This window comes from Marmota monax, unplaced genomic scaffold, assembly GCF_021218885.2.
Source record: "Marmota monax isolate L192 unplaced genomic scaffold, Marmota_monax_Labrador192_F-V1.1 WCK01_AAM20220418_F8-fsc00026, whole genome shotgun sequence".
In the NCBI taxonomy this organism is placed as follows: Eukaryota; Metazoa; Chordata; class Mammalia; order Rodentia; family Sciuridae; genus Marmota; species Marmota monax.
In genome coordinates, this window is record NW_026693108.1 from 10,227,315 (window position 1) to 10,252,059 (window position 24,745).

At 41.9% G+C, this 24,745-nt stretch overlaps 1 protein-coding gene across 6 annotated transcripts in view; it reads left to right on the forward strand.

Annotated features, from left to right (window-relative positions):
• The window catches only part of Nalcn (sodium leak channel, non-selective), a 301,994-nt gene that overhangs the window by 249,754 nt on the left and 27,495 nt on the right, over positions 1-24,745 (forward strand). For all 6 annotated transcript variants that reach the window (XM_058582741.1, XM_046454990.2, XM_058582742.1 and 3 more), the window contains 10 exons: positions 4,113-4,214; positions 4,674-4,743; positions 7,330-7,421; positions 7,507-7,629; positions 9,635-9,691; positions 9,920-10,040; positions 10,137-10,268; positions 11,185-11,352; positions 13,047-13,151; positions 19,230-19,336. In XM_058582741.1, coding sequence (XP_058438724.1) covers positions 4,113-4,214; positions 4,674-4,743; positions 7,330-7,421; positions 7,507-7,629; positions 9,635-9,691; positions 9,920-10,040; positions 10,137-10,268; positions 11,185-11,352; positions 13,047-13,151; positions 19,230-19,336 — 1,077 coding nt within the window. The remainder of the gene's footprint in view (positions 1-4,112; positions 4,215-4,673; positions 4,744-7,329; positions 7,422-7,506; positions 7,630-9,634; positions 9,692-9,919; positions 10,041-10,136; positions 10,269-11,184; positions 11,353-13,046; positions 13,152-19,229; positions 19,337-24,745) is intronic.

Genomic DNA, 24,745 nt, shown 5'->3' on the forward strand with positions numbered 1-24,745 from the left:
GATCCGCAATGACCTTGCTTCTCCCAATTCCCTGTGAAGTTGGTAAGAAAGGAATCACGGTTCTCGGCATTTTACACACGAGAGAGGAGACTTAGAGAATGCACAATACATGCCTAAGGTCCACAGCTAAGCCAGGTCAGAAAGCGCGGTTCTAAACCTTTGGTCTCTCAACTCTTCTTCTCCATTAGGCTTCCAAAGGCAGAACATTCCATCAGCAGCTACACTGCAAACCTACTGTGTGCTTTGAACCATGGGACCTGCAAGTTTCCAGGGGCCTGCCGAGCCCCCTCCCGCCCTCTCCTCTCCTTAACACCTTCCTTAGCCTTTTTGCCTCTTCAGTCTTCCCATCAGCAGCTGGAGTGCCAGGAACTGGATTTCCTAGGAGTTCGAGGATGAGTGATAGACAGGTCCCTCAAGAACTCACAGACTATTAAGGGGTTTGACTGATGATGACAAAATACTGGAAGCATTAGACAAGCATGGTTACCAGCGCGCTGCAGGAACATGGGATATCACACATCATTTTTTTAGTGCTTCCATGCAGGGGAAATATTCATCCCTCCCTTATGTCACCTATCAGAACCCATTTGTATCAAACTTTATAATTTGGATTACTATATATACTTGTATATAATAAATCATATTTACTTCCAAAAATCCTAAAGCAAACTTTTAGCATGCATCTGAGCCTTGGCACATTAGAATATATGTAACCCCTTAGGAAATCCGACTGTGTCCAATTGAAGTCAACAACTTTCTAACAACTCTGCTATTTTCCAAAATAACAACATATTTTTCATGACCAAAAAGTGTGACAATGGCTTATGTGTGAGGCTGCTTCTTGTGGCAGAAACGTGCTGATGTGGCAGTCATTCTGCCTTTTTCCGTGCAGTGTTGTAAGGGGCCAAAGGGTTGCAAAGCCACCTTCTCAACACTGTGCTCCTGCTCCCAGCCAAGCCCAGACTTACCTCCCCACCTGCGGAATCTCCTCATCCATCAGGGAACTGGTCTTCTCTATATGGAAGTAGGTTTTCCCACATGTTTTTAGAGGCATTTATATTTCTATACAAAGTGGTCTCACCTGTATCATCACTGGTTCTTTTATGGGAAAATTATTAAAGATAAATAGAAAGAGAGTGCATAGTGCCTTTTTAGTTTTAATACTATCCCTCCATTGTACCAAGAAAACAGTCTTCAGGACCTTCAAATGCAGTTCCTTTCATATGCACCCCACTTCCTTCACTCAATTGTTTAGTTAGCAGTTTGCTAATTACTTTTCTGCTAAAGAACCCCAGCATTTATCTGTGGAGTTTCTTGTTTTGAAAGCCCCAGCACGCTCAGTGGGAAAATCCGTATCAGAGCATTTGACCTGTACTCAACAAGAGACTGATGAAGGTAGACGGAGACTGTTTACCTCTGATTTTGCATGCATGTGGAGGCAGCACACTGGGTGGGGGCCAGATAGGTGATCAGAGAGAGTCAGGGGCAGCCATGAAGGAAGCCTATAGTGCCCAGTTGATTTCCAACATGGAGACTGGGGTGGGTGTGGTGGGCCTGACTTCACTGTGCTCAGAATCCAGGTTGCCTTGGGAGCTCCAGGGGACAAGAAGGTGGACAAGCAGCTCTGCTCAGGACAAGACCCTCCTACTGAGTAGGCAGTGGTGGAGCTGATGCTGGGCTCCAAGAGAGTTCCAGTGTCACTGGTTGCAGGATTTAGCTGGATGCTCATGAAAAGACCTAGAGTTAGTGGGCGTTTTATTCCTGCATCCCCCATTAACCATTCAGAAATCATTCTAGCAAATGGTAGTTTGAACACAGAAGAAAGTGGTAGGAAAGAAAGTTAAAGTGAATGTGTCTGCCATAACTCATTTCAGGAGGCCTTAGTCGGCTGAAGCTCAGGCTTTCTGATTGCAGGATAGAGCTAAAAACCAGACCCTCCACACCCTCAATGAATGAGTCTTCCAGAGAACAGACTGTGTGATTCACATGTACGTGAAACTCCAGCACTTTTTATACTATTTTCTGAATTCTGTAGATGCAGAAGGAATGAACTGAATCAAAAGAGGAAAAGGGTGACTTTCTTAGCACACTTTACCATGCTGTTGTGGAAAGAGATGGAAGGGGCTCATGGTGAGGCTGTGGTCTCTACAGAGGGCCTTCCCTGTTTAATCAGAGAGGAGCAGGCCCTCTCTAAGGGGTCTCTACAGGTTTCATAGAGGCTACTCAGGGACACCAAAAATGCCAGATGTTCTCAGACTAGGCTGTTGGGCAAACGACCAGCAGCTCTTAAACCATGCTGCCCCAAACCAGTCACCCTCCTCTATTTCCCGTATAGCAGAGGTCCTTGCACCCAAACAGGTGTGTTACAATAGAGTTGGATGTGTTTATATTTGAGGCCTAATGGTCTTACCTGCTTTGGGGGAGATTCTTGTGATCCAAGAATGACAAGCTCCCAAGACCAAGGCTGAAGGATAGGTCTTGATGGTTCACACAGATGGCAGGGGATGCCACAATAACAGGTCCTCCAAATAGATTTCCTCAAAATGGCTTCACAATTTTCAGTCCTTTGGTCAAGAAATAGCTAAATATACATAAACACAAGATTGTGTTTTACTTTTTCACCTCAACTTACAAATGCATCCTCTTACACAGCGTCGTTCTAGTCCTTAAAATAAGCACAATCTCTTCTTGTCAATGTCTAAGTTCTGTTTTTCAATGAAGTGTTGACTTGGACTTTATCCCAAAGTGGTCTCTGCTGTTTCCTAAGCTTGGGGTTTGTTTCCACTAATGCATTTACATTCACTGAATTTGACTGATTTTTCATGGACATTCGCCACAATTACCTTCATCTACATTTTTAAGTACTTAAGTACATACTTGGTATCATAAAAGCTGCTGTTTTGGTTACCGGAAGCAGATACACAGTCTTTCCCCCAAAAGCTTAATTCTGAGAAGACAGTAAGAATTTCAAGTCATTCTAGAAGTGTGCTGGAATCCTCTGGAAGACAAGGGCTGAAAGGACCTGAGCTGAGGTGTTGAACAAATATGGCATCATAAGATCTGCATGTCACAAAACCATTGCTTTTGACATTAGTGAGTTATCTTTGAGGTCAACCTTGTCCTGATTCTACCAATAAGGAAAAACTGAGCCCAAAGTTATCCCACTCATTAGTGACAGTGTATGTCTGTTACACAGGTCTTAACTCCCTGGGTTATTTTCTTTCCACTTGACCCAACCTCATTCCTGTCATTCCCCACTGGGGAGAGCTTTCTGAAGAAGAAATTTTATTTTGTCACCAAACTCATTGACACCACAAGTGTTAAGTCACAACTGTCTTTGTTAGTTAGAAAATCTGAAATTAATACCAGTCTAGTTGTGGTCTAAGGAAAAATACATTTTCAAAGTCTTCAGGCTTTTGAGAATACAAAGAAAGTGGTAACTGGTTACCAGGAAGCCAGAGGCTTTACATTAAGATTTTTCTGAGTTATAATTTCAGCTTTTTTATGATTGTTGGGAAAAAGCCACATGACATAAACTTCACCATCTCTACCACTTCTGAGTGCACAGTTCAGGAATGTTAAGTAAACTCACATTTTTGTGCATAATTCCAGATTTACTTTTCTTTATAATTCATTTTTGCCCCTAACTTGATGCTTGCCTGCTTTTCTAAGTTTCTGTCAAATACTTTGGAACATGTGTTTCATCATTCCAGTGGCCTGGCTGGCCAAATCCTTCCCTAAGGGCTTTTATTAGAAACCTCCTTGTTTAAATTCAAAACTTACACCATGCTTGCCTGTGGGTAGACTGGCCTTGCTGCTCACAGAATCCTGATAGAAGCCCTGCCATTCTTTTTTATTGGGGGATGGAAGGAAGAGGGGCCAGAGAGGGAGCTTTCTATTTATCTTCCAGATCCTCTTTATAGCTGGGAAGCTTCTGCTTTGTGAGTGGTCCTGACACGAGCCTAGAGGTCATTTCCTCTTATATGTAGTTTGCTGCATTTTGCATTATCATTGGTGTTGCCTCAAAATTAACAAGAGCAACGAGCAGTTATGTATTATTCATTTCAAGCGTACAAATCCTGAATTTATCTCAGGCTCCTTTTTCTTCCTAGAGCTTGCACTCGACAGCGCATGCTGAGTGGATCATTCGAGGGGCAACCGGCAAAGGAAAGGTCGATTCTCAGCGTGCAGCATCACATCCGCCAAGAGCGCAGGTAAATGCTCCAGGAAGACGGGCTTCAGAGACCCGAAGGAAAGGGGCTTTGCAGGAGTGAACATTGTGTAGCTTCAGCCCTGGGTAGCAGGCGGGCAACGGGCCAGGAACTGAATTCTATCTGCTGGTGGTCACAACAATGAAATTGGCAATCTCATTCGAGATTCAAACAAACAAAAACACCTTTACTCAAAAACCTTTTCCTTGGTGATAGCCAAATTCTGACTTTTAAGATCAGAAGGAGAAATTCTGAAATCTTGTTAGAGGGGATCACAGGCATTTGGATAGACTATAAGCTTTTGTTGTAAAATAGAAGTGAGGCATTATTGATGGTGTGTCAGAAAAATTGTTGTTGTTGTTGTTCTTGTTGTTGTTGTTCTTGTTGTTTAATCCTGGTCTTTGCTTAAAACTCCAGATTTGATCTTGAGATCCACTGACCAGTTGATTGTGGTTGTTTCAGGTCACTAAGACATGGATCGAACAGCCAGAGGATCAGCAGGGGGAAGTCTCTTGAAACCTTGACTCAAGATGTAAGTTCTAAGCAATGCTGTGGATTTGGGAAGCAGGGATATGTCCGTGTATCTAAATAACTGCTGACAGGATTCTAGGGCCTGGATCTGTCTACCATCTTGCCATGTCTCCCTAAGACTTCATACAAGAGGAACTCAGGGAGCTCAGAAAACAAATGACATGACCAGGCACTGAAAAGTGACCACTGACGTAGAAGAATCTAGATATCTCACACGGGGCACATGTTTTGGTTAACACAGACAAAAGTGACGGATCAGTTATCTTTGACTAAAATTAAAAACATTTAAAGCATTTTGTATAAATAATTTGCATTATTATCTCTGAATATTTACCAAGTTCCAACTATTCTAGAATCTAGATCCAGTGTTTATAATTTCAAGGGTTTACCCAAGAGGAGATAATTTTTTTTCTATGATCATGTTTTATGTCAAAGATTACACAGAATTTCCCAATAATTTCTTTACTTTTAGACTCTAGGTCTCTTGTGTGTGTATTGACTGACGTAATAAATCCTGACTGAGTATTTACTTCATGTGGGATCCGGTTCCAAGTGATAAGAATAGTGGGGAGGGAAGACAGACTCAGGACCTTCCTGGGACCCACATTCTAGTCAAGGTCACAGATAATAAGCAAGTGAACAGTTCATGGGATTTCTGAGAGTGATCTTAATTTCCTCCATCTGCCTAGTGCAGCAACAGGTTTGCTTTCTTCTGTAAAGTAATATAAAGAAGTCAAAGGTGGAGATTTGATCTCAGGGGACTTTAGATAAAATGGTTAGTGCAGACCGCCTGCACCATCCCAGAGACCTAAACAGAGGAGTGAGACATCTAGAGAAGCCCAGGAGCAAGCCATTCAGCTGCTGGCTATGCTGAGATGACCATAAAAGACACAGTGAAGCTCTGACTCTTGAGTTGGAGTCTGGGAACTGGGTTGAGAAGGCAGAGTCAGGAACATTCAGAGCCAAGCATGGCACTGCAGAAAGGCGAGCTCACCCACAGAGCCAGCCAAGCATGGGGTTTTGATTCTCTGATCCTCGTTTTGCTTTTTCTCCACTGATCTCCTGTTTCTTCAGAGGTTCTGTGATGTTGAGTTACTGCTTTCACTCCCTAGAAGATGCTACTTTAGCATCTTAGACTGTCCTCATTAAGCATCCCAGGTAAAAGAGAGAACTAAAAGTAGGAGACGAGAACCCCTGTCTTTGTCCTATTGGCACAATTGGAATTGGCGCAGGGCTCTGTTTCCGCATATCCAGGGCTCTCTCTGATGGACGACCATGTTGACACAGAGTTGTGGTCAGATCCAGCCCGTGGCCTGTGCCCTCAGCACTTCAGATTCAGTCCCATTGCCTGAAGAAAGTTGCCTCGGGAAAATTCAGAGGCAACACTCTTCAGAGCAGTTTCCTTTGACATGATTCAATGGAAATGTACAGACTACAGAAGCATCGATTAGAACGTGTCTTTGAAAATATGTGTTGAAATACACATAACAGAGGTCCTGCTTGAAAAGTGCTAATTCCAGAGGCTGGTTTCTTCCTCAATGACCTTTTCTTGTTGAGACCTGTAACAAAATTGCATCCCCCATCTTCTCCATGGCAAAATGTCGTGGGGTTCAGTTATTGCATAAGATGGCCTTAGCATGTCTTTTCTCCCACGAGAGCAGACATTAAAATGAGAAAGTTTAACCTTTTCCACCTATTCTAAGTGATAGTAGACACGGATGATTAAATCTAAGGAATGCTTTCTATGGGGTCTACTCTCCAGGTGTTTGAACAGTGGCTCCCCACCTCCTGCCGTGTCCATATAGGGACCGTCCAGGCCCTGCCTGACCTGCTCCCACACCCTCAGGACTGTCTCTTCCTATTAGCTCCTTGCTCTCTGGGCTCTTCCCCAACTGGCATCCTGGGTCTTCCATGCCCACACACCAGGCCTTTTCCCCCTAGGAGAACAGGGTTCTGCAGCTGTCCACAGCCTGCACCCTGAGGGAGAACCACCCTTACTCCAACAAGCCACTGTTCGTCCTGGGGATGAGCACCCCCACCTCCCTCTGGTCTTTCCCTCAAATAGCACCTTTATATTGACTCCACTGTGACCTATTTTAGGTTACAGCTTCCAGCACTCTCTGCCTCTTACCTACTTTGTGTTTTTATTAGAGCACTAAGCATCCTCTAACATACTTTAAAAAAAATTTTTTTTATCTGTATCCCCTGACTAGACAATCAATCCCACAAGAACAGGGATTTTGTATGTGTTTTTTCCTCCTCCTGACAGATCCTCAGCACTAGAACATCACACTTGGCACATGATGGGACTTGTGATAAATATGTGCTGAATGCTTTATTTTTTAGGGGAAAAATAACTTTGCTAAAATGATTGTGACCATTTAACTATATAAATGTGTGTGTGTGTGTGTACCTCATGCTATATATTTATTATATACAGTAGTTACATACATGCCATATATTATACTTGTACATAACATGATTATATATATGAAGATGCTGACTTCAATGTTTAAGCATAATAATAATTTTTGGCCTTCAAGAAAAGTCTTTCGTAGTGACATGCCTGCCCTGGATTTATTCCTAGCACTCCAATACAGTGAGATACAGAAATGCACAAAGAGAAGACAGCGAAATAAAGATGATTCAGGAAAAAAAGGAGCAAGCGGAGATGAAAAGGTACAGCGCGCTACAGTGATCCGTGGCCGTCGCTTGAGCGCTGACACGTGCCCTTCACCGTCCTCTCCCCCCGTGTCCCCTCCAGGAAAGTGCAGGAAGAGGAGCTGAGAGAGAACCACCCGTACTTCGACAAGCCGCTGTTCATCGTGGGGCGCGAGCACAGGTTCAGGAACCTGTGCCGCGTGGTGGTCCGTGCCCGCTTCAACGCGTGAGTACACTGTTCCAGCCAGGTGTGTGGCCTGGGTCGCGCGAACAGCAGGGGTGTTGTCACAGGAGGAGAAGAGACTTGTAATCCTAATGGGGTCACAAAATAAACTGTGGGCTAATTAATCACGCTGCTCCTCTTTGCCCAGCGCCTGACCGGGTGGCAAACAAAGGTTGCGAGTAGTTAGCATTTGTAGGAAGCGCACGTTGATAAAGCCCTTGACAGCCATTTTTATTTGTGCCTTTTCACAGTTGTCCAAGACGTTTAGATCGATGTTATTAACTCTGGGTCTAATTTTGAAAATGCTGAAACAAAGGGAGATTCACGGATGGGGGGGGTCGTTGTCCACATCTTTTGTCAGACTTGTAGTTTCTTGGTGATCAAAATATACCAACCAGTTTATTCTAGGATAATGTAAAACAGAAAGTTAACTAGTCCTTCCATTACCAATTGTTATGAGAAGAAAACCACTGGCCACGGCCTCGACCCCACCAACCGGGAGAAAAGGAGAAGAGGCTATCAGGAGGGTACAAGCAGACGGCACTGTATTTGTGGAGCCCTAAGCCAAGTTGCTCAGACAGCCAATGCATAAAATGAATTTTTGTCAGTAAATATCCTGAAGACATTAAGAACTCTGCAGGAAGCTTTCCCCATGCCATCATTTGAGGAAACTGACCACCTTTATTGACAATCAGCAGCATATAGTACTTATTCTCTGTTATAGACTGAATTATTACTCCCCAAAATCCACATGTTGGAGTCCCAACCTCCAGTACCTCAGAATGTTTTTATTTGGAGATAGGAAATTTAAAGAGGAATAAAGTTAAAATGAGGTCATAAGGTGGGTCCCAATCCAATATGACTAGTGTCCTTATTCTAAGAGGAAGTTTGGACATGGGCCCAGGTGGAGGAAGATCATGTGAAGCCCTGAAGGAGAAGATGACTACTGCAGGTCCAGGGTGCAATTCCCAAACAGATCCTGCCCTCGTTGCCCTTGGGAGAAACCAGCCCTCCTGAGACCTTGATCTTGGATTTCCAGCCTCCGGAACAATGAGAAAATGAATTTCTTAATTTCTTAAGAATTGCTTAAGCCACTCAGTGTGTGGTGCTTTGTTACACAGCTCTAGGAAACCAACACACACTACCCCAACACATCAGGGCTGGAGACCTCAGGGACCTCCTCATATCGGGAATCGGAGGCTTTGTCTCAAGGACATGGACTCATTGCCACTTCATGGTTCTTTCTGACATTCTAGAAAGACATTCACAATTTAAAGCATCTGAGTAATAATCACTAAAACTCCCCTGAGTTTCCACAGAGTAAAGGAAGAAGATGGCAATGTAGGCGTTGCTTTGATGAGAGCCGGGTGGGTTTTTCATCTTGAATTATCCTGTTGGCAGCAAACACGTTAACATCTAATTGCTAATTCTCCACCTCATTGAGTGTGATGCACATTCTCCTTTGTCAGCAGCGCAGATGAATAGACTGACAAAGTCTCAATTGTAATTGGGAACACGCACACAAAGACCATCAGCCTTCCTAAAAGTCAAAGTTAGAAATCCCCCTCCCAGGAAATTCTATATGAATTATTCCACAAGATCACAGTTAAAATCAGGGTGGAGAACGCTTGTTTAATTTATAGAGTATCTAACTAAATAATTATAAAGAACATCCTTGAACAACTAAAGCAAAGATTTTAAGTGAGCATTTTAAAATGGAAGTCAAAATTTAATTTTGTAATACTCAGAAATTTTTTAATCAAGTCTCCATTCCTAAAATCAAGTACTCTGAGAAATGTAAGATTTTACTTTCATAAGCTTCAATAGCAAATTTGTTGATGTTTTCAATTTAATGTTCTGTTTCTTCAGAAGTCACATGCAGTTAACATGTTTTATAAAGGGCATTTTAGGAGATTTTAAGTAGAGGAGATGTTTGTAAATACCATGCTGCCAAGATGTAGCATGCTTGCTATGTAGCAGAATTTCATATGCTTGTTCTCTCTTACAGATCCAAAACCGACCCTGTCACAGGAGCTGTGAAAAACACAAAGTACCACCAACTTTAGTAAGTTCCATTTTCATGTACAATTGAAGTTTTCCTGAGTTATTTTATGCCACATGAAAAAAAATAGAAATTCTCTTTTATTTTCTTGCTAGAATGACATTGATAAGTGGGGACTTATTTTTTTAAATGCCAGTCATGTTAATAGTCACAGAAGCCATTGTCTCTGAATCTTGGCAGCCTGTTCTGGAGCATTTGTGTTGTTTCTCAATTCTTTCTGGCCTTTGACAGTGATTTGCTGGGACTGGTCACTTACCTGGACTGGGTCATGATCATCGTAACCATCTGCTCTTGCATTTCCATGATGTTCGAATCCCCCTTTCGAAGGGTCATGCACGCACCTACTTTGCAGGTACTGCTACTAAATCTCAGCTCCCAGCTAGGTGGTAAAACATTGACCTGCAATTTTTCTGCTCATTGTGACCTAACTGCATCTTGGCCATTTCAGATTGCCGAGTATGTATTTGTGATATTCATGAGCATTGAGCTTAATCTGAAGATTATGGCAGATGGCTTGTTTTTCACTCCAACTGCTGTCATCAGGGACTTTGGTGGTGTAATGGACATATTTATTTATCTCGTAAGTTTTTGCTTTTTCCTAAATGTAAAATGTCGTGGTTTTGTAAAGATCTCCTGCATTTCATGGTGCAAAGATGAGATGTGTGAGGTCTAGTTGCCATAACAGATTCTTAAATGGATTATAGAATAGTCCATTAATATGCAAATAAGATGCATGCATTTACTATCTAAATTAAAAACCATTAAAATATTTGTGGATAGTTGCATTGTTAAAATAAATCAACCACAATTTTATGTATGAATGTGGCATACTTTAATAAGGTCTAAAATGGCAAATCTCATTTCTATCTCACAATTCATGTGGCTCCTATAATACAAGAAAGTTTGCATCACATAAAGCATGTTGTTGATTAATGAGCCCCTTGTTATTAAAAGCAAACTGAAGTCATTTGAGTTGGGACTCTCGTCTGGAATACTGGGCCATGACAAGTGCCTCCTTAATGATCAGTTAAACTGAGAACTCACAAGTGGATTCAAAGAAATTTTATTTTTCTACCTGCACAAGAAGCCATGAAATCAATGTCTTTGCAGGAACAAAAACTGTGACCAGTAACAGGTAGCATGTTGCGATCATTAATAAAATAGTAGTAACCTTGTTAAAAAAGAATTTGGATCATGTTAGGTCAGCAGAACCCCCAGTGCAGTAAGTTAGAAAGAGCAGGATGCACCGAGGTACCCACACAGAAAGCACCCTCATGCATTTCTATATACATGTGATGGCTCCTTGGAGACCTCTAACAGGCCCAGATTGGGCTCACTGTTTAAAATCAGCTGGCTGCACACACACCTTTGAGTGCCTGTCGCATATCACACATGGAATCCTTGCTAAATAAAAAGTCAGGGCTAGATGGCTCCCAGAAAATGTGGACGGTAGAGGAGCAATTGCCTAAGTCCCAGAGGTTGTTCTTTCCCTGTAGGTGAGCTTGATATTTCTTTGTTGGATGCCTCAAAATGTGCCCGCTGAGTCAGGAGCTCAGCTGCTAATGGTTCTTCGGTGCCTGAGGCCTCTGCGGATATTCAAACTGGTGCCTCAGATGAGGAAAGTTGTTCGAGAGCTTTTCAGCGGCTTCAAGGAAATCTTCTTGGTATGTTAGAGCTGCCTTTTGCTTCCAGTTCGCCAGTCTAACTCTGCCATGTTGCTGATGGGGGGAAAAGTGAGTCTTGCCAATCAAAGTCAAGTCTATGGTTCTGTTCATTGCCAAGGGATTGTAAAGGCAACAGCAAAACAAGATACACAAGCAGAAACTGTACCATGAATGCTTCTGTTCTGTCAATTTACTTAATTCAATGAACATTTTTAGTAAACCAATGAGAAGCACTCTGGAAAGTATAACAAATGGCAAATCCAAAATGGTAGCATCCACTAACCCCTTAATCCTTAAATTGACTTTAATTTCTACTCTGGGTTTTAGTTTTCCCATCTAGAAATTAAGAATAAGAAGATTCCACCTCTCTAGTTCATAAACATTAATGAATGTGGGCATATAATCTTATTCTATGTGTCCCCTTAAAGCACATGGCATAGAATTTGTCTCTAGATCCTGGGAGTGTTAATGTAAAACAACTTTAAAAAATATAACACACAGGTATGCCATGCTTTAAGAAACCCCTGTATAAAGTGAAGAATACTCACCAATGTGATCATAGGGGGAATATTCTTTTTAATTAGGCAAATATTGCTTTGGGGTCTTCTTAGAACAGAGCTGGAGATAAAATGAGAAGTAAGAGACCCATTACCTGCAATCTGTTGCAGAAGGATCTTTGCCTTCCAAAAAGAATGATCAAGAGCTCTTTTTATCATGGATGAGTGCTGCTTGTGCATGAAAAACATGAATTGATTTACATAAGCTCATTTGTATCTTGCTTTCTAGAAGCATACCTATGGTGGGAGATCATCTGTAGTTGTATTTGATTTGAAAGTATTTTAAGGATAGACTGTGATGTTACTAGGGGCATATAATTGTGCGCGCACGCTGCGCTTAAAAGTTCTTATTTATTTTCTTTACACAAAGCCATAAAGCTGTGGCTTTTTACACAGTGGACGTGAAGGGAAACAGATCTCACCTGTTGGTATATGAATCTTTTGACCTCTGATGGAGTTCAGAAGGGAATCTAGTTTGCACCTGTCTGCTGAGGAGGCTTCTGTGCAGCTGTAGATTACCTAGGGAGCGTGTCAGCAGAACAGGTCCATGGTTTCTCCCGTTTTGCCCTTTAACCACTTTTGTCTGCTGAGACCCAAGGATCCTGCCAGCAGAGGGAGCACGAGTTGATGAACAAATCTGCTTCCCAGGACTGAATTATCCTGCATCCTCAGGGCACAGCTCCCTCATGCCTACAGGAAAAGGAAGCCACTGTCTCTCCAATTTATGCTCTGCCAAGAAGGATATGAACCCATTAATTGGGCACAATGGAGTTATTTAAACATTTTTCTTTGTTTCATTAAATAAAATATATCAAAGTGATGATTTTCAAGTCAGAAAAGCCCAATCATCTTTAAAAACCTCTGCCCCAGCTTCTTACATGAAAGTCACATGTTTTTATTTTTAAGATTAATATTCTATTTTTAATAATATTCTATTATTCTATTATTACATAATTTCCTTCTGTTCACATTTCAGTAAGTTAATTGAATGACCTATGGTGGAGAAATGGAAAGATATTATCCAAACCCAGGAATTTTACACAATGTGATCTAGAAAGTTCTATTTATATCACTATTTGAACCAACTAAATGTTTAATTTTTACCACGAGGTTTGATATTTCATCAATTTCTTTCAGGTCTCCATACTCTTGCTGACATTAATGCTTGTTTTTGCAAGCTTTGGAGTTCAGCTTTTTGCCGGAAAGCTAGCCAAGTGTAACGATCCCAACATTATCAGAAGGGTAAGATGCTCCTCTCTGAACTTTGAAATAAAAGTGAAGGTAGCTTGCCCTGCCTTGGAAAGCATGTGGAATCAGTGGCTCTAGGGCTGCTTAGAGATTTCCCCCTGATAAAACTGAGAATTCTCTCCTTGAACCTGCAGTATATCTCTGCTGGCTGGTAAAGGTTCGTATGATTAAATGCACATCTCAGAAAATTCTGCTCCTCCCTTCTATTTCTGCACCTATTCACTGCTGATGTCTTGCCCATAGTCACGCGAGACTCCTGATGTTTATAGCTGAGAACCTCAGGAACTTTCCTTTTAGGTCTTACCTAACATGAACCTATTGACACCCATATCAGCAAGCAGCCCCCCTGCAAAAATAGGCCCGAGGAAAGTCCCTCCCACACCCTTTTCCCACTCTCAGCATTTGGAAGCAGCTTCACTCAGCTCTTAGCTGCCCAGAAGCTCCCCTTCATGACAGCCAACAAGGACCCCACCTAGGACCCAAACCTGAATTCCTTCCCTTTAGCATCTCCTGCTTGTTCAGTGGGTGTGAGTAAGAGGAAGTTGGCTTCAGGAACAGCCCCAGGGTTTCTGCACCTCCAACGTTATGACATGCAGGTCCTGCATCTTGGGCATGTTGGCCAGTTAACCTCCAAATGACCACTCAGGGACTCCGGGTCCTTCTGTCTGGTGTATCCACCCTTTGCTTTGTCTCTAGGGTCTTCTCAGTTTAGGTGGGAGACTAGAATGAGAAACAGTTCTACCACAAATTGATGCAGGCAAAGCTGCCAGTGGCACATATCACTTCAACTCACTTTCCCCGGGAAAGAACAATGGCCCTGCCATACTGGAAGGGAGGCTGGGAAAGGCGAGGGAAAAGGGACACAGTCTGGTTAATAATTAGCTAATTTCTGCTGTACCATCCAGATTACAAATAAATAATAAAGTCAGTAATTAATGAAGTAAACCAAGTGCTGCTGATGCATAAACTAACAAAATCATTTCATCTTCCATCCAAATACAATAATATCTTAATTCCATTAAAATGTGTATCTCCAGAATGCCTAAAAGAATTGAACTACAACATAATATATATTTCTAGCAACAGCTAGATTTCATATTATAAAATCCACAAAATATTAGTTCTCTGTTATACAGAAAAATCTTTGTTCATTCAAGTACATTGTGAAATATATTAATATGAGGACTTTAGAAGTGCAAGACTGGGAGAAAAGTTCCAGAAATTTCCACATACCTGAGAAGACATCAAGGAACATGGTATGAAGGTCATGATGTACCCAACCAACAAATGAAGGAAGTAATAAAGCGCTGATGCCTTCGTCCACGAGCTTGTGTAAGGAAGAAGTTATTTTAGACTCATACTGAATAGAGGCCAGAAAGATAATAACAGCATTTCAAGATGAAGCCTCCTAGGAATCCTAGATGACTCAGTTATTAATGATGGTCTAAGAGCATGGTGACTTCACATCATGTGCTTACACCCAGGCCAGGCTAGAGATGGATGGCTCCTATGGGGGGTGGGGAGCACAGCAATGAGGTCTGGAGACGGTGCAGAAGGAGGGCCTAGGCAGACAGACAGCCATTCAGAGGACCACGGAAACTGGCACAGCGAGAAGAGCTCTGGGTCTCTCTGTTCCTCTAATCCCAGTACACGAGACCAAGGCCAACAATGTCATGCAGAGGACATCAGTTCTATCTCAGAGTCTCAGACCACCTCTCTAAAACAAAAGACAAACTCAGCCATGAATGGAAACTAGATTCACCAACATTTGGCTCACACATCTCATGTTCAAAGGCAAAGAGGCTTGACTTGTCGGGCCGTTTTCCAATGGGGCGAACACAGTATTTACTCGTATCTGCTTGAAGACTTCCATCCTTTGCCCATTTTCTTAAACCTGGGCAAAGATATCTTGAAGTCAACATAGATAGAGATATGGAACCCAAAGCTTAGTTACCAGACCACTGTAAACCAACTCGGATGCCACCGTTTTACAAATAGATATTAAATATCAGTTATGTCCAAGGGAACAAGAGAGGTGAAATGAAGAACTGGAAAGAGGAGGAGGTGACTGTCTAATTTTCTAGACAGCACTTTCTGTCCAATCAGAACGTGTGTCTCATGTTCTAGCAACTGTAACATAGTCAGCAGTCAAAAGAGCATCGAGAAGCCAAAACAGCATTCCACCTGATTCCCTACAGAAAGCTGAACCTCCCCAGGAAACTGTACTGGGAAGAAGGGAGGATTCAAGATGGCCAGGGCAGTTCCTCCCAAGCAGAGCAAGCGGGATGAGGAAAGACACCAAGCAGGCAAAGAAGAGTCAGGTGCAGAGGTGAGACAAAAGGAGGGAAGCAGCCTTGGAATCAGCTTCCAGATCAAAATCCGACTTTAGTTGATGGGATGGCTCAGTTCGGTTACTTCATCCCTGAGAATCTACTTCCCCCTCTATCACGTGTCTTACCCAGCAACGTTTTGAAGACAGATTAGTTCCCTTTTGGAGAGAGCCTCACCCAGTCCCCAGTAGTCAGTCACTTCCCTCCCATGTGGAAAAGGACTGAAAAACACAGCCAGAAATCGGAGTCTGGGAAAGACCCTCAAGACTCTGAATACCAGACTTGGGGGTCCCAAGAGGAAGATTTCTTTGATGAGAAATTGAAGGGCACCCCCTTTCTCCACCGAAAAGCCCTCTTCACCATGGCTGATTTTAGGATTGTCAGCAAAAAAAAAAAAATCTCTGCAAAAGAGTCCAATGTAGATAAACTTCCTATTTTCATGTCACCCTGTTTACTTGGCCACTGGCCGAGAAGATACCAGCACTCCAGGTGCTAGAAACCCCCTTACTAGTTATCACAAATGCATCCAGTATAGTACTTTGAAGAAATGTGCAAACAAGGCCTTGAGCTGGGGCTTCACAGAGATGTCTACATTTTTAAGATAAGTTACAATTGGGCTCCATGGTAACAGCTGGCAGGGGGAGGAAAGAAAGGGGAGAAGAAGCTCTCCCCTTCTCAGGTGCTGTTCTTGAAGAGTTAACTTGCCCAGAACAGTGAAAGAAAAAGCTGCTTTTATGTGAACTTCTGCAGACTGTGAACTTCTGAGCCCCTCCCCTTACATGCTGGGTATAAAACTCTGAAACTTCCTGAACTCGGGGTTCAGGGGATTGATTGATTACAGCAAAGGCTGTACCCTCTAAACCTGGCTGCAGCCAAATTAAACTGTTTCCTGCTGTCTTTGGTGCCTTGTCTCGTTTGTCCCTACAACAAAATGAGAAGCCATTAAAGGTTTGGGGGAAGAAGAATCAGATACTTCTTAATGCTCATGAAGCACAAAGCTTTGTCCCTAGTACTCTTTTGGTTACCTGCATTCTACTAATAAGGAAAACAGGTATAAACTGATTAATAACTTGTAGAAGGTCACCTACCTAGTAAGTGGGGAAGCTGGGATTCCCGTCCAGGCTGCCTGGGCCCATGTGCTGTGCGTTAACCAGGGTACCAGGCAGCCTCATGCAATCAAAGGTGGGCCTTTGATTAATCAAGTATATCATGGGGCTTCTGGATGATTTCCTGCAATATAGCTCTTCCAAATAGTGTTGTAGATGAAGAGATATGGTTATGAAAAGATAATTACAATATATTTTAACCAAAAAACATATGAAAGGATAAAAACAGTATGATCTCATATATGCATAGGAAAAAAGATGGGAAGGATACACGCCAAAAAGTTAATTGTGTGTGTCTCTGGTAATTAGGGGTCAGTTTTCCTTTCTGGTACTACTCATTCTTTATAAGTAAAAGATATATTATTTGTGTCATATGTGTTGTTTTTTTTTAATGTTATTGGCAATCCAGACAGAGGTAATGTTGTCATTAGCTAAACTAGTTGAAATAGGAATGGAGACCTGGACCGTGAGGCACGAGAAGAAGCAGGACAACTCTGAGGTCTTCATTCTCACAGCTGATGGCATGTTGGTTCACAGACAGAGGGGACATTTCGTAGGGTCAAAGTTGACTTTAAACAGGTTAAGATTCTGTCGATATATTCAAGTGATGCTCAAGAATTTTACCAGATGCACCTCAAACCTAGATTAGGCTCAGAATATGATAATTATAGCCAAAGAGACAAAGATAACCAACCAGAGGGCAAGGAGACAGAAAATGAGTCAGAACTTCTAACTGGGTCAGGTGCAGTGGCACACACCTGTAATCCCAGTGGCTCGGGAGGCTGAGGCAGGAGGATCACAAGTTCAAAACCAGCCTCAGCAATTTAATGAGGCACTAAGTAACTCAGTGAGACCCTGTCTCTAAATAAAATACAAAATAGGGCTGGGGATGTAGCTCAGGGGTCAAGTGCCCCTGAGTTCAATCCCCAGTACCCCCTCCAAAAACAACAACAACAAAACCTTCTTACTGATGTTTTATGTTTAAATATTTTTAAAAGGCTTTATTTGGAAATAATTCACACGCTATACGATCCATCCCCTTCAAGTGTACAGTTCAGTGGCTTTTAGCATATTCAGAACTCTATAATCATCACAGTGGCCACTTTGGGAACATTCACATCTTTGAAAAGAACCTGGTATCAGTTAACTGTCACTCCCTTTCCCTTTATCCCTCTATACTTCTAGCCCTAAATAACTACTAACTACTTTGTATCTCTGTAGAGTTTGCTGTTCTGGACTTTCGTATGAGTGAAATCATACAATAGGTGCTCTTTTATGACTAGCTATTTGATTTAGCCTACTATTTCCAAGGGTCATCCATATGTCACATGTGCCAGTCAGTGCTTTAGCCCTTTCTGTGGCTACATTATATTCCACTGTTTGAATATACCATTTTGTTTATCTATTTTTCCAATGATGGACGTTTGAGTTGGTTCCACCATTTAACTACTATGAGTATTTCCAATTTAACATTCAGGTACAAGTTTCTCTGTTGACATACATTTATCGTGTCTCTTGGATAGATAAATACCTAGGAGTAGAATCATTAAGTTATATGGTGTAATAGTCTTATTATTTCCATTGCTATAACAAAATACCTGAGGCTGGGTATTTTGTAATGAAAAGGGGTATATTTAACTTACAGTTTTGGTGGCTGAAAGTCCAAGATTGCGTGGCCCCATCTGTTCAACTTCCAGTAAAGAGGCCCCTTTGGCTATATTACATGATGGCAGATGGCATCATTGTGGGTGTAAGAGCAAGAGGGAGGGATCACACAGTGAGACAGGAACCCAAATACCAGAGACTCGAAGAAAGTCACCTCTCTTAGGACACTTTTAAGAGAAGCACCCCCACTAACCAAATCACCCCCACTGGGCTCACTCTTAAAAAGATTTCGCCACCTTCTACATCCGTGGGCCAAGATGCCAGCACATGACACTAGGAAACATAGTCAAACCATGTCCAAACCATGGCATGGGCATGTGGTAACTCCATGCTTAGATGTCTGAGGAACTGCCAGACTGTTCTCCAAAGGGGTTACGCCATTCTGCCTCTCTCCTCGGTGGTGTATGGGGTTCCAGGTCTGGGACTCCCGTTTCTCCACAGCCCTTCCAGGGCTGGCTGTTATTTGACTTTATTATTTATTTGTTTTTAAATATTTATTTTTTGGCTAGACACAATACCTTTGTTTATTTATGTTTATGTGGTGCTGAGGATCGAACCCAGGGCCTTGTGCATGCTAGGCGAGTGCTCTATCACTGAGCCACAATCCCAGCCCTATTTGACTTTTTACGATGGCTTCTCGGTGCCTGTGGAAAGGCGTCTCATGTTGGCCTTGACCTGCACGTCCCTGATGGCTGATGGTGCCGAGCACCTTTTCCTGCTTACGGGCCCTTTGTAGATCTTCCTAGGAGAAATGTCTGTTCTGGCCCTTTGCCCACTTGGTAGTATTTCCAGCACCTCCTTCCCCTGCCTGTCTCCGTGGTCTTTGTCACTGTTTTCTGGACAGCTGTCCTCATCACTGCTATTGGATAGAGACCTTTGCTGCCTATGTGAGAAAACGTTTCCTGTCTCTCACCTTCTCTGAGTTCTCTGTCTCACCAGGCTCCCTACCTCCTCTGTTTTTCCTACTCTAGGAGGATTGTAACGGCATATTCAGAATCAATGTAAGCGTGTCCAAGAACTTAAATTTAAAATTGAGACCTGGAGAGAAAAAACCTGGATTCTGGGTGCCCCGTGTTTGGTAAGCATATCAGAAAAATATCTTGAAGCTGACTATGTTTCTTGGTATGAGGACTTAAAACTGTATAATATGCCATGAAACTAAAAGTCACTCTGCTAGAGACTTTGAAATAATGAAAACTAATCAAATACCACCTTACTATTTTCCCAACACTTTAAAAGTATGTATCTGAATTCAAATGGTTTTCAAAGTTAATGAGGCTTCAAAACAAAGATTTTTCTATCACATCGAATGTAAATTCATTCCAAGTTTAAATCTTTAAGGGAAGATCTGATATCCTTATAACACTGGTGAGAACCCTAAATCATAAAGCCATTTCAATTTTAAAACCCACTTATACTGGTGGATTTCCGTGATTGAAACACCGGAGAGGAATAATCAGTGACAATGTTAATCATATCTAATTCTCTCTTTAAAAATTATTTTTCTTCAAAATGAGTTTTCAAAGTATTTACATCAAAGCTGGAAGTACCAAGCACCTTCAGGAAGTACTGAGTGTCTTCTTTCTCTGCCATCTTACTAATGACTGTGAATGTAGTCCCTCTGCCTCATTGATGAGCCGAGTGTTCCATTAACTTCATTTGTCCCCTTAATTTTTTTAAATTTCTTTTTCTTAACGTCTTAGAATAAGGAGTGAACCACAGGAACTCTGCTCCTGTCACGACGGTGTGCTCTCAACGTCAAAGCTCTTTAAGAGGAACGGCACTTCACCCAGCTGTAGCCTAGGACTCCTTGTTACCTCACTGTGGCCTTTCTCTACTATGAAATCCACATTTATAAACAATTCAATATAATTTATATTGGGGTTTTATTTTTTAAATACTCAAGAAGTGTGGGGAAAAAAGATTCATTTTGGATGTGTGGGGCTTGAGCAGGAGTAAAGAGGAATATAACCCACAGGGATCTCCTTATTCCAGTGTGTGCAGTCTAATTTGCATTAAAATAAAAAAATATTAAAGCATAGAAAGTGTATTTGGTGAGATAAAAATTTGTCAGACCGTAAAGAACTTATTTATATCAGGACATAAAATGGGGATTCTTTTCCTTGCTGTTTTGTATTTGGACTAAAACCTCCCAGCTGAGGCCAACGGGGGATGAAGCATTCATACGTTCTAAAGAGAGCGACTAGACCCATCCAGCAGAAAAGACCAAGACGTTTTCTCACTCCATCACCCAGCATTAGTCTATGTGACAGAAAACTCTGCTTTTATGGAGAACATCATGGGAGTATAGGAGGTCAAGGTAGAGCACTGTGGCGTTCCTGCCCTTGACCCTGGGGAAAGGTCCAGGTGCTCCCGTCCCTGGCTGAGGGAGGTCCTGAAGGAGGACATTCATACCAGAGCTTGGCCAGGCAGGGGGAGGCTCCGTGGGGGGGCTGCTCTTCACCTCCTGGCACAGGAGGGTTATCTAGTCTTCCTGGAGGACCACGTCGTGGTCGCCTAAGCCACTAGGTCTGAGCCACCTTGAAAGGAACCCTGCTGCAGAGGGCATCCCCATCCAAAGAGGCCTGTGTGCAAGAGCAGACCAGGACGCCTGGAGACCGGCCCTCCCAGCAGGGAAGGTGCAATGGTTGCTCTTGTTGTAAACTATGGTGCATTCATAGAAAACTGGAGGTAGAGTAGACCAAACAGACCAGGCAACAGCTGCCATTGAAAGGGAGTTTCTTACAGTCCCAAGAGGAGGGGGCAGGCCACACCATGGGGGGCACTGGGGAGTGCCAGGGTTGGTCACAAGGCAGAAGGAGAACTACAGAAGGCCTGAACCAGGGTTTCATGGTGGGGAAGAGGGAGGCCAGGCAGGAGACTTGGACTGGCTAGCTTGAATCATTTCTGTAGGCTCCAAGACAGAGGGGCTGTCCCCAGGCGGCTGGTCCTGGGGGGTTAGGGCAGTGCTCTAGAGGTGAAAACTCAAGAAAGGAGGTGGTTGGGGTGTGGACTCCGGGTTGGTTACTTTGTATTTGAAAACTACACGAAAGGAAAAGGACTCCGATCCTTTAAGGTCATCTTCAAAGACGACTGGTCTCATGGCCGAAAGTGACCAAAAACTTTGGAACCCTCCAAGATGTCAGGAGAGAAGCTGAAACGCACCACAAGGCAGTGTTCAGAGAAAAGTAAAACCTGCCCCAAGTTGTACCCGGTGGCATTCAGTCTGTCCCATAAAACCAGTTGCAAGTATCTGAAAAATCAAATTTAACCAAAATGCAATATTTTATGTAATTTATTATTAGTGGTTTCAAGTTCAATGACGTTTTAAAAGCATAAACAAATAGAGGCACTTCCCTCAAACATCATCACAATTGCTTTTGTCCATTTTCCTGATATATTATGATTTGGATTAGTTGTAATGAAATAAAAATCTTTGCCCTAAAAATATGTCAAGTGTAACCATGAATTTTTTTACCTTTTTTTTCTTTTAAATAATCCAATCTAGAGTTAGAAGCTAAAAAATATTTTTATAATCTTTATATTGGCTAAATTATGATTAAGAAAATAACATATCTGGGAATAGCCCTAGAGGAATGCTTAGGTAATTATAATTAGGACATAAATATGCACAGTCTAATTCAGGAGATGGTCTGGTTTCTATATTTTCTCTTCAGATGAATAAGTTCATTTTCCTCTGAATCAGACTTGATGAGATAAAAATTGCCTCAGTAAGAAGGATTAAACACATCTTCTATTATAAATACTGTGTGTTTTATTTTAGGAAGAGGTCAGTATACAGGAAAATGGCCTGAATGAGAACAAAAACAACAAAGTGTTCAGTTCTGTGATAATGTACTTACCGAGTGCTAGAATCCACCAGGCTTTCCACTTGCCACAGATTCAGCTATGGATCAGTTACGGCCCTCGCCCCTTACAAGCTTGAAATCTGGTGGAGAACAGAACTGTGTGCAGGGAGGGTTCTCAAGACTTAGGTTTCTTAATTTCATGGAATATCAGCCTCTGATACCTGCAGAAAGACAAAAGGTGCTGGGAATTGTACTCACGCAGGAGAAGCTCTTAACCCAGAGTATGAAGGACCAGGCAGAGAGGAGAAGTACTGGTAACTTTCTTTGTGGGCAGTATTGGAGGTTGAATCCAAGGCCTCCTACATGCTAGGCAAACTCGTTACCGCTCCGCTATGCCCCCAGCCCGCATTGGTTAACTTTTAAAGGACAACAGCTGGAAATAGGCAGGGGAAAGAAAGACAGCAAAGGTGGGAAGGAAGGATGAGGCCAAGCTCAGGTGCTTCCAGTGGAAGAAGCTCTGCTGCCAAAGCTCAAGGCAAAAGGAGAGTTGGTGCATTCTTAAAAGCACAAAAAGTTTCTGATTTCTTTAGGAAAGATGGCTAGAATGCAGGCGACACAGGATACCATTTTGGAAAGTGTTGTTCCCTGGGTTTCCATATCCAAAGGCAGGGGCTGATTGCCTTCCCCATGTGCCCCATCTTCTCCAGAGGAGGAGTGACTGGCTCCCTTTATTGTGATTTAGGGGGCCTTGGAGCACTTTCCCCTGGGAAATCCAAAGATCGACCAGATTATGAGGTCAGAACCAATGTCTTAGTATTTTTTTAATTGGATAGGCAAGATTATAATCTTTTTTAAAAATAACAGAAAAGATAATATTTAAGCACCCTTCCAATTCAAGGAAGGGAAACAGGGAAGATAACAATAAGGATTAGGGTTGGTATCTATTTAATCTCTAGATATTGTAGGTGAGACGCACTTTCCAATTTTGCTAGCATAAACAAAGCACAAATAAACAGTCATATAATTAAAACTGAAGAAGTCTTGTTTTTTAAAATATGATAAATCCTTTAAATTATTTAAGCCTATAATACTACATTTTATTTTTCATGGTTTAGCCTAAAAGTGTATTTTCAACATATTCTAACTTTAAAGTATATGGAACATGAAAGTGTTTAAGTTGCTGCAAATTTAGCTGAAAAAGCACTTTTTACATAAAGGAAATGGATGAGTAAGAAAGTTCAACATCAGATCTGAGAACTGGCTCACTTGGTTTTAAAAAGTCCTTATTCAAGCAAACTGCAGCATCTGTAGAATCCTTACAACTGCTGTCTACTATAAAAGACCTGGAATTTAATTGAAACACCACCACCATCCCAAGTAAGGTTGTTGGAAAAATTCAAAAGAATTTATATGTACTTTCATGCAGAAGAAAATATAAATCAGAAGTCCAAAATGTAAATTTCTTAGTGAAGCTTTTGTACTATATAGAAAACATCTCTGTCAATCATCCTTAAACCCTAAAAGAGCAAGCCACTTTCATTTTATGCTTTCTTATTAGATATTCATCTATTCAGTATTCTAAAACAACAACAACAACAAAACTTACAAAGGTAAATCTCATGACTGTTTCTATAGTTTAAAAAACATAAAGAATTGTAACAAAATCTGAGCCAGATTCCCCTCAGAGTATGCCTTTCATGAGGGTTCAATTCTGATAAACGAAAAAGTAGGGAAAGTAATTAAAATTATGATGTAGATAGGCTCCAGGAGACCTTCCCAACTCAGCAGTTCAGAGCCAATTTATCGTCAAATTCAGATTCAGCAAGGGTAGTGATAGTGCCTGGTTTTCAAGTGTGCAGTTGTTGAAACCTTTATTTAAAATAGCCTCTAATAAGAAAGAAAAGGAAAAAATTAAAGTTTCTTTTTTCTGTTTATAACCACAACAAAAGTTAGCTAAACCCACAATAATGAAAGAAGATGCAATATAGTGAAAGGGATCACTTTTTAATTGAGAAGGAAAAAAGTATAACTTGTGTCAAAAAACAAGGAAGGAGATAGCCCATCCCCCAAACAAAATAAATAATAATGTGGCCCAAGTGTTTTGGGAATTAGGAATCCACTGCAGGTATAGAGCGCAAACTGTGAATTGGGCATCATGAGAAGGTCTACTGAGACTTCTCAAGAGTTAATGAGAGGAAAAATCCAACCAGGAGGGAGTAACTTGACGTATATCCGCACAACCCTCAGCCTCTGGAATCAACAGCCCCTCAAAGCCTCAGTATGTTAAGGCACAAAGTGAAATTAAGTAACCAAATTCTGCTCTTCTTACACTTTCTTTTAATAGAGCCAATTGTGATTTATGCCTTTAGAAGTTTCAATGATAAAACTCTCAAAATTCACATCCAGAGTCCGATGCCCCTTTGTGCAAATCTATAAAATCTCATTTTCAGCAAGTTCCTCCATGTCGTCAGTACAGAGGCAGCAGGGACTTCAGAGCCTCAGGCTGGATCTAGAGCTGTTGTGCCCTTTGCTTTAAATTGAGGCCACCTGATGAATCTATATTATGTTTACACATAACAACACATAGGACAGCCAACGAATCCCAGGTACCCCAATCTTCCCCCAAAGCTGAAGACACCCTATACTCGGAATTAGAAAGAGCTATAGGCATTTGCTGT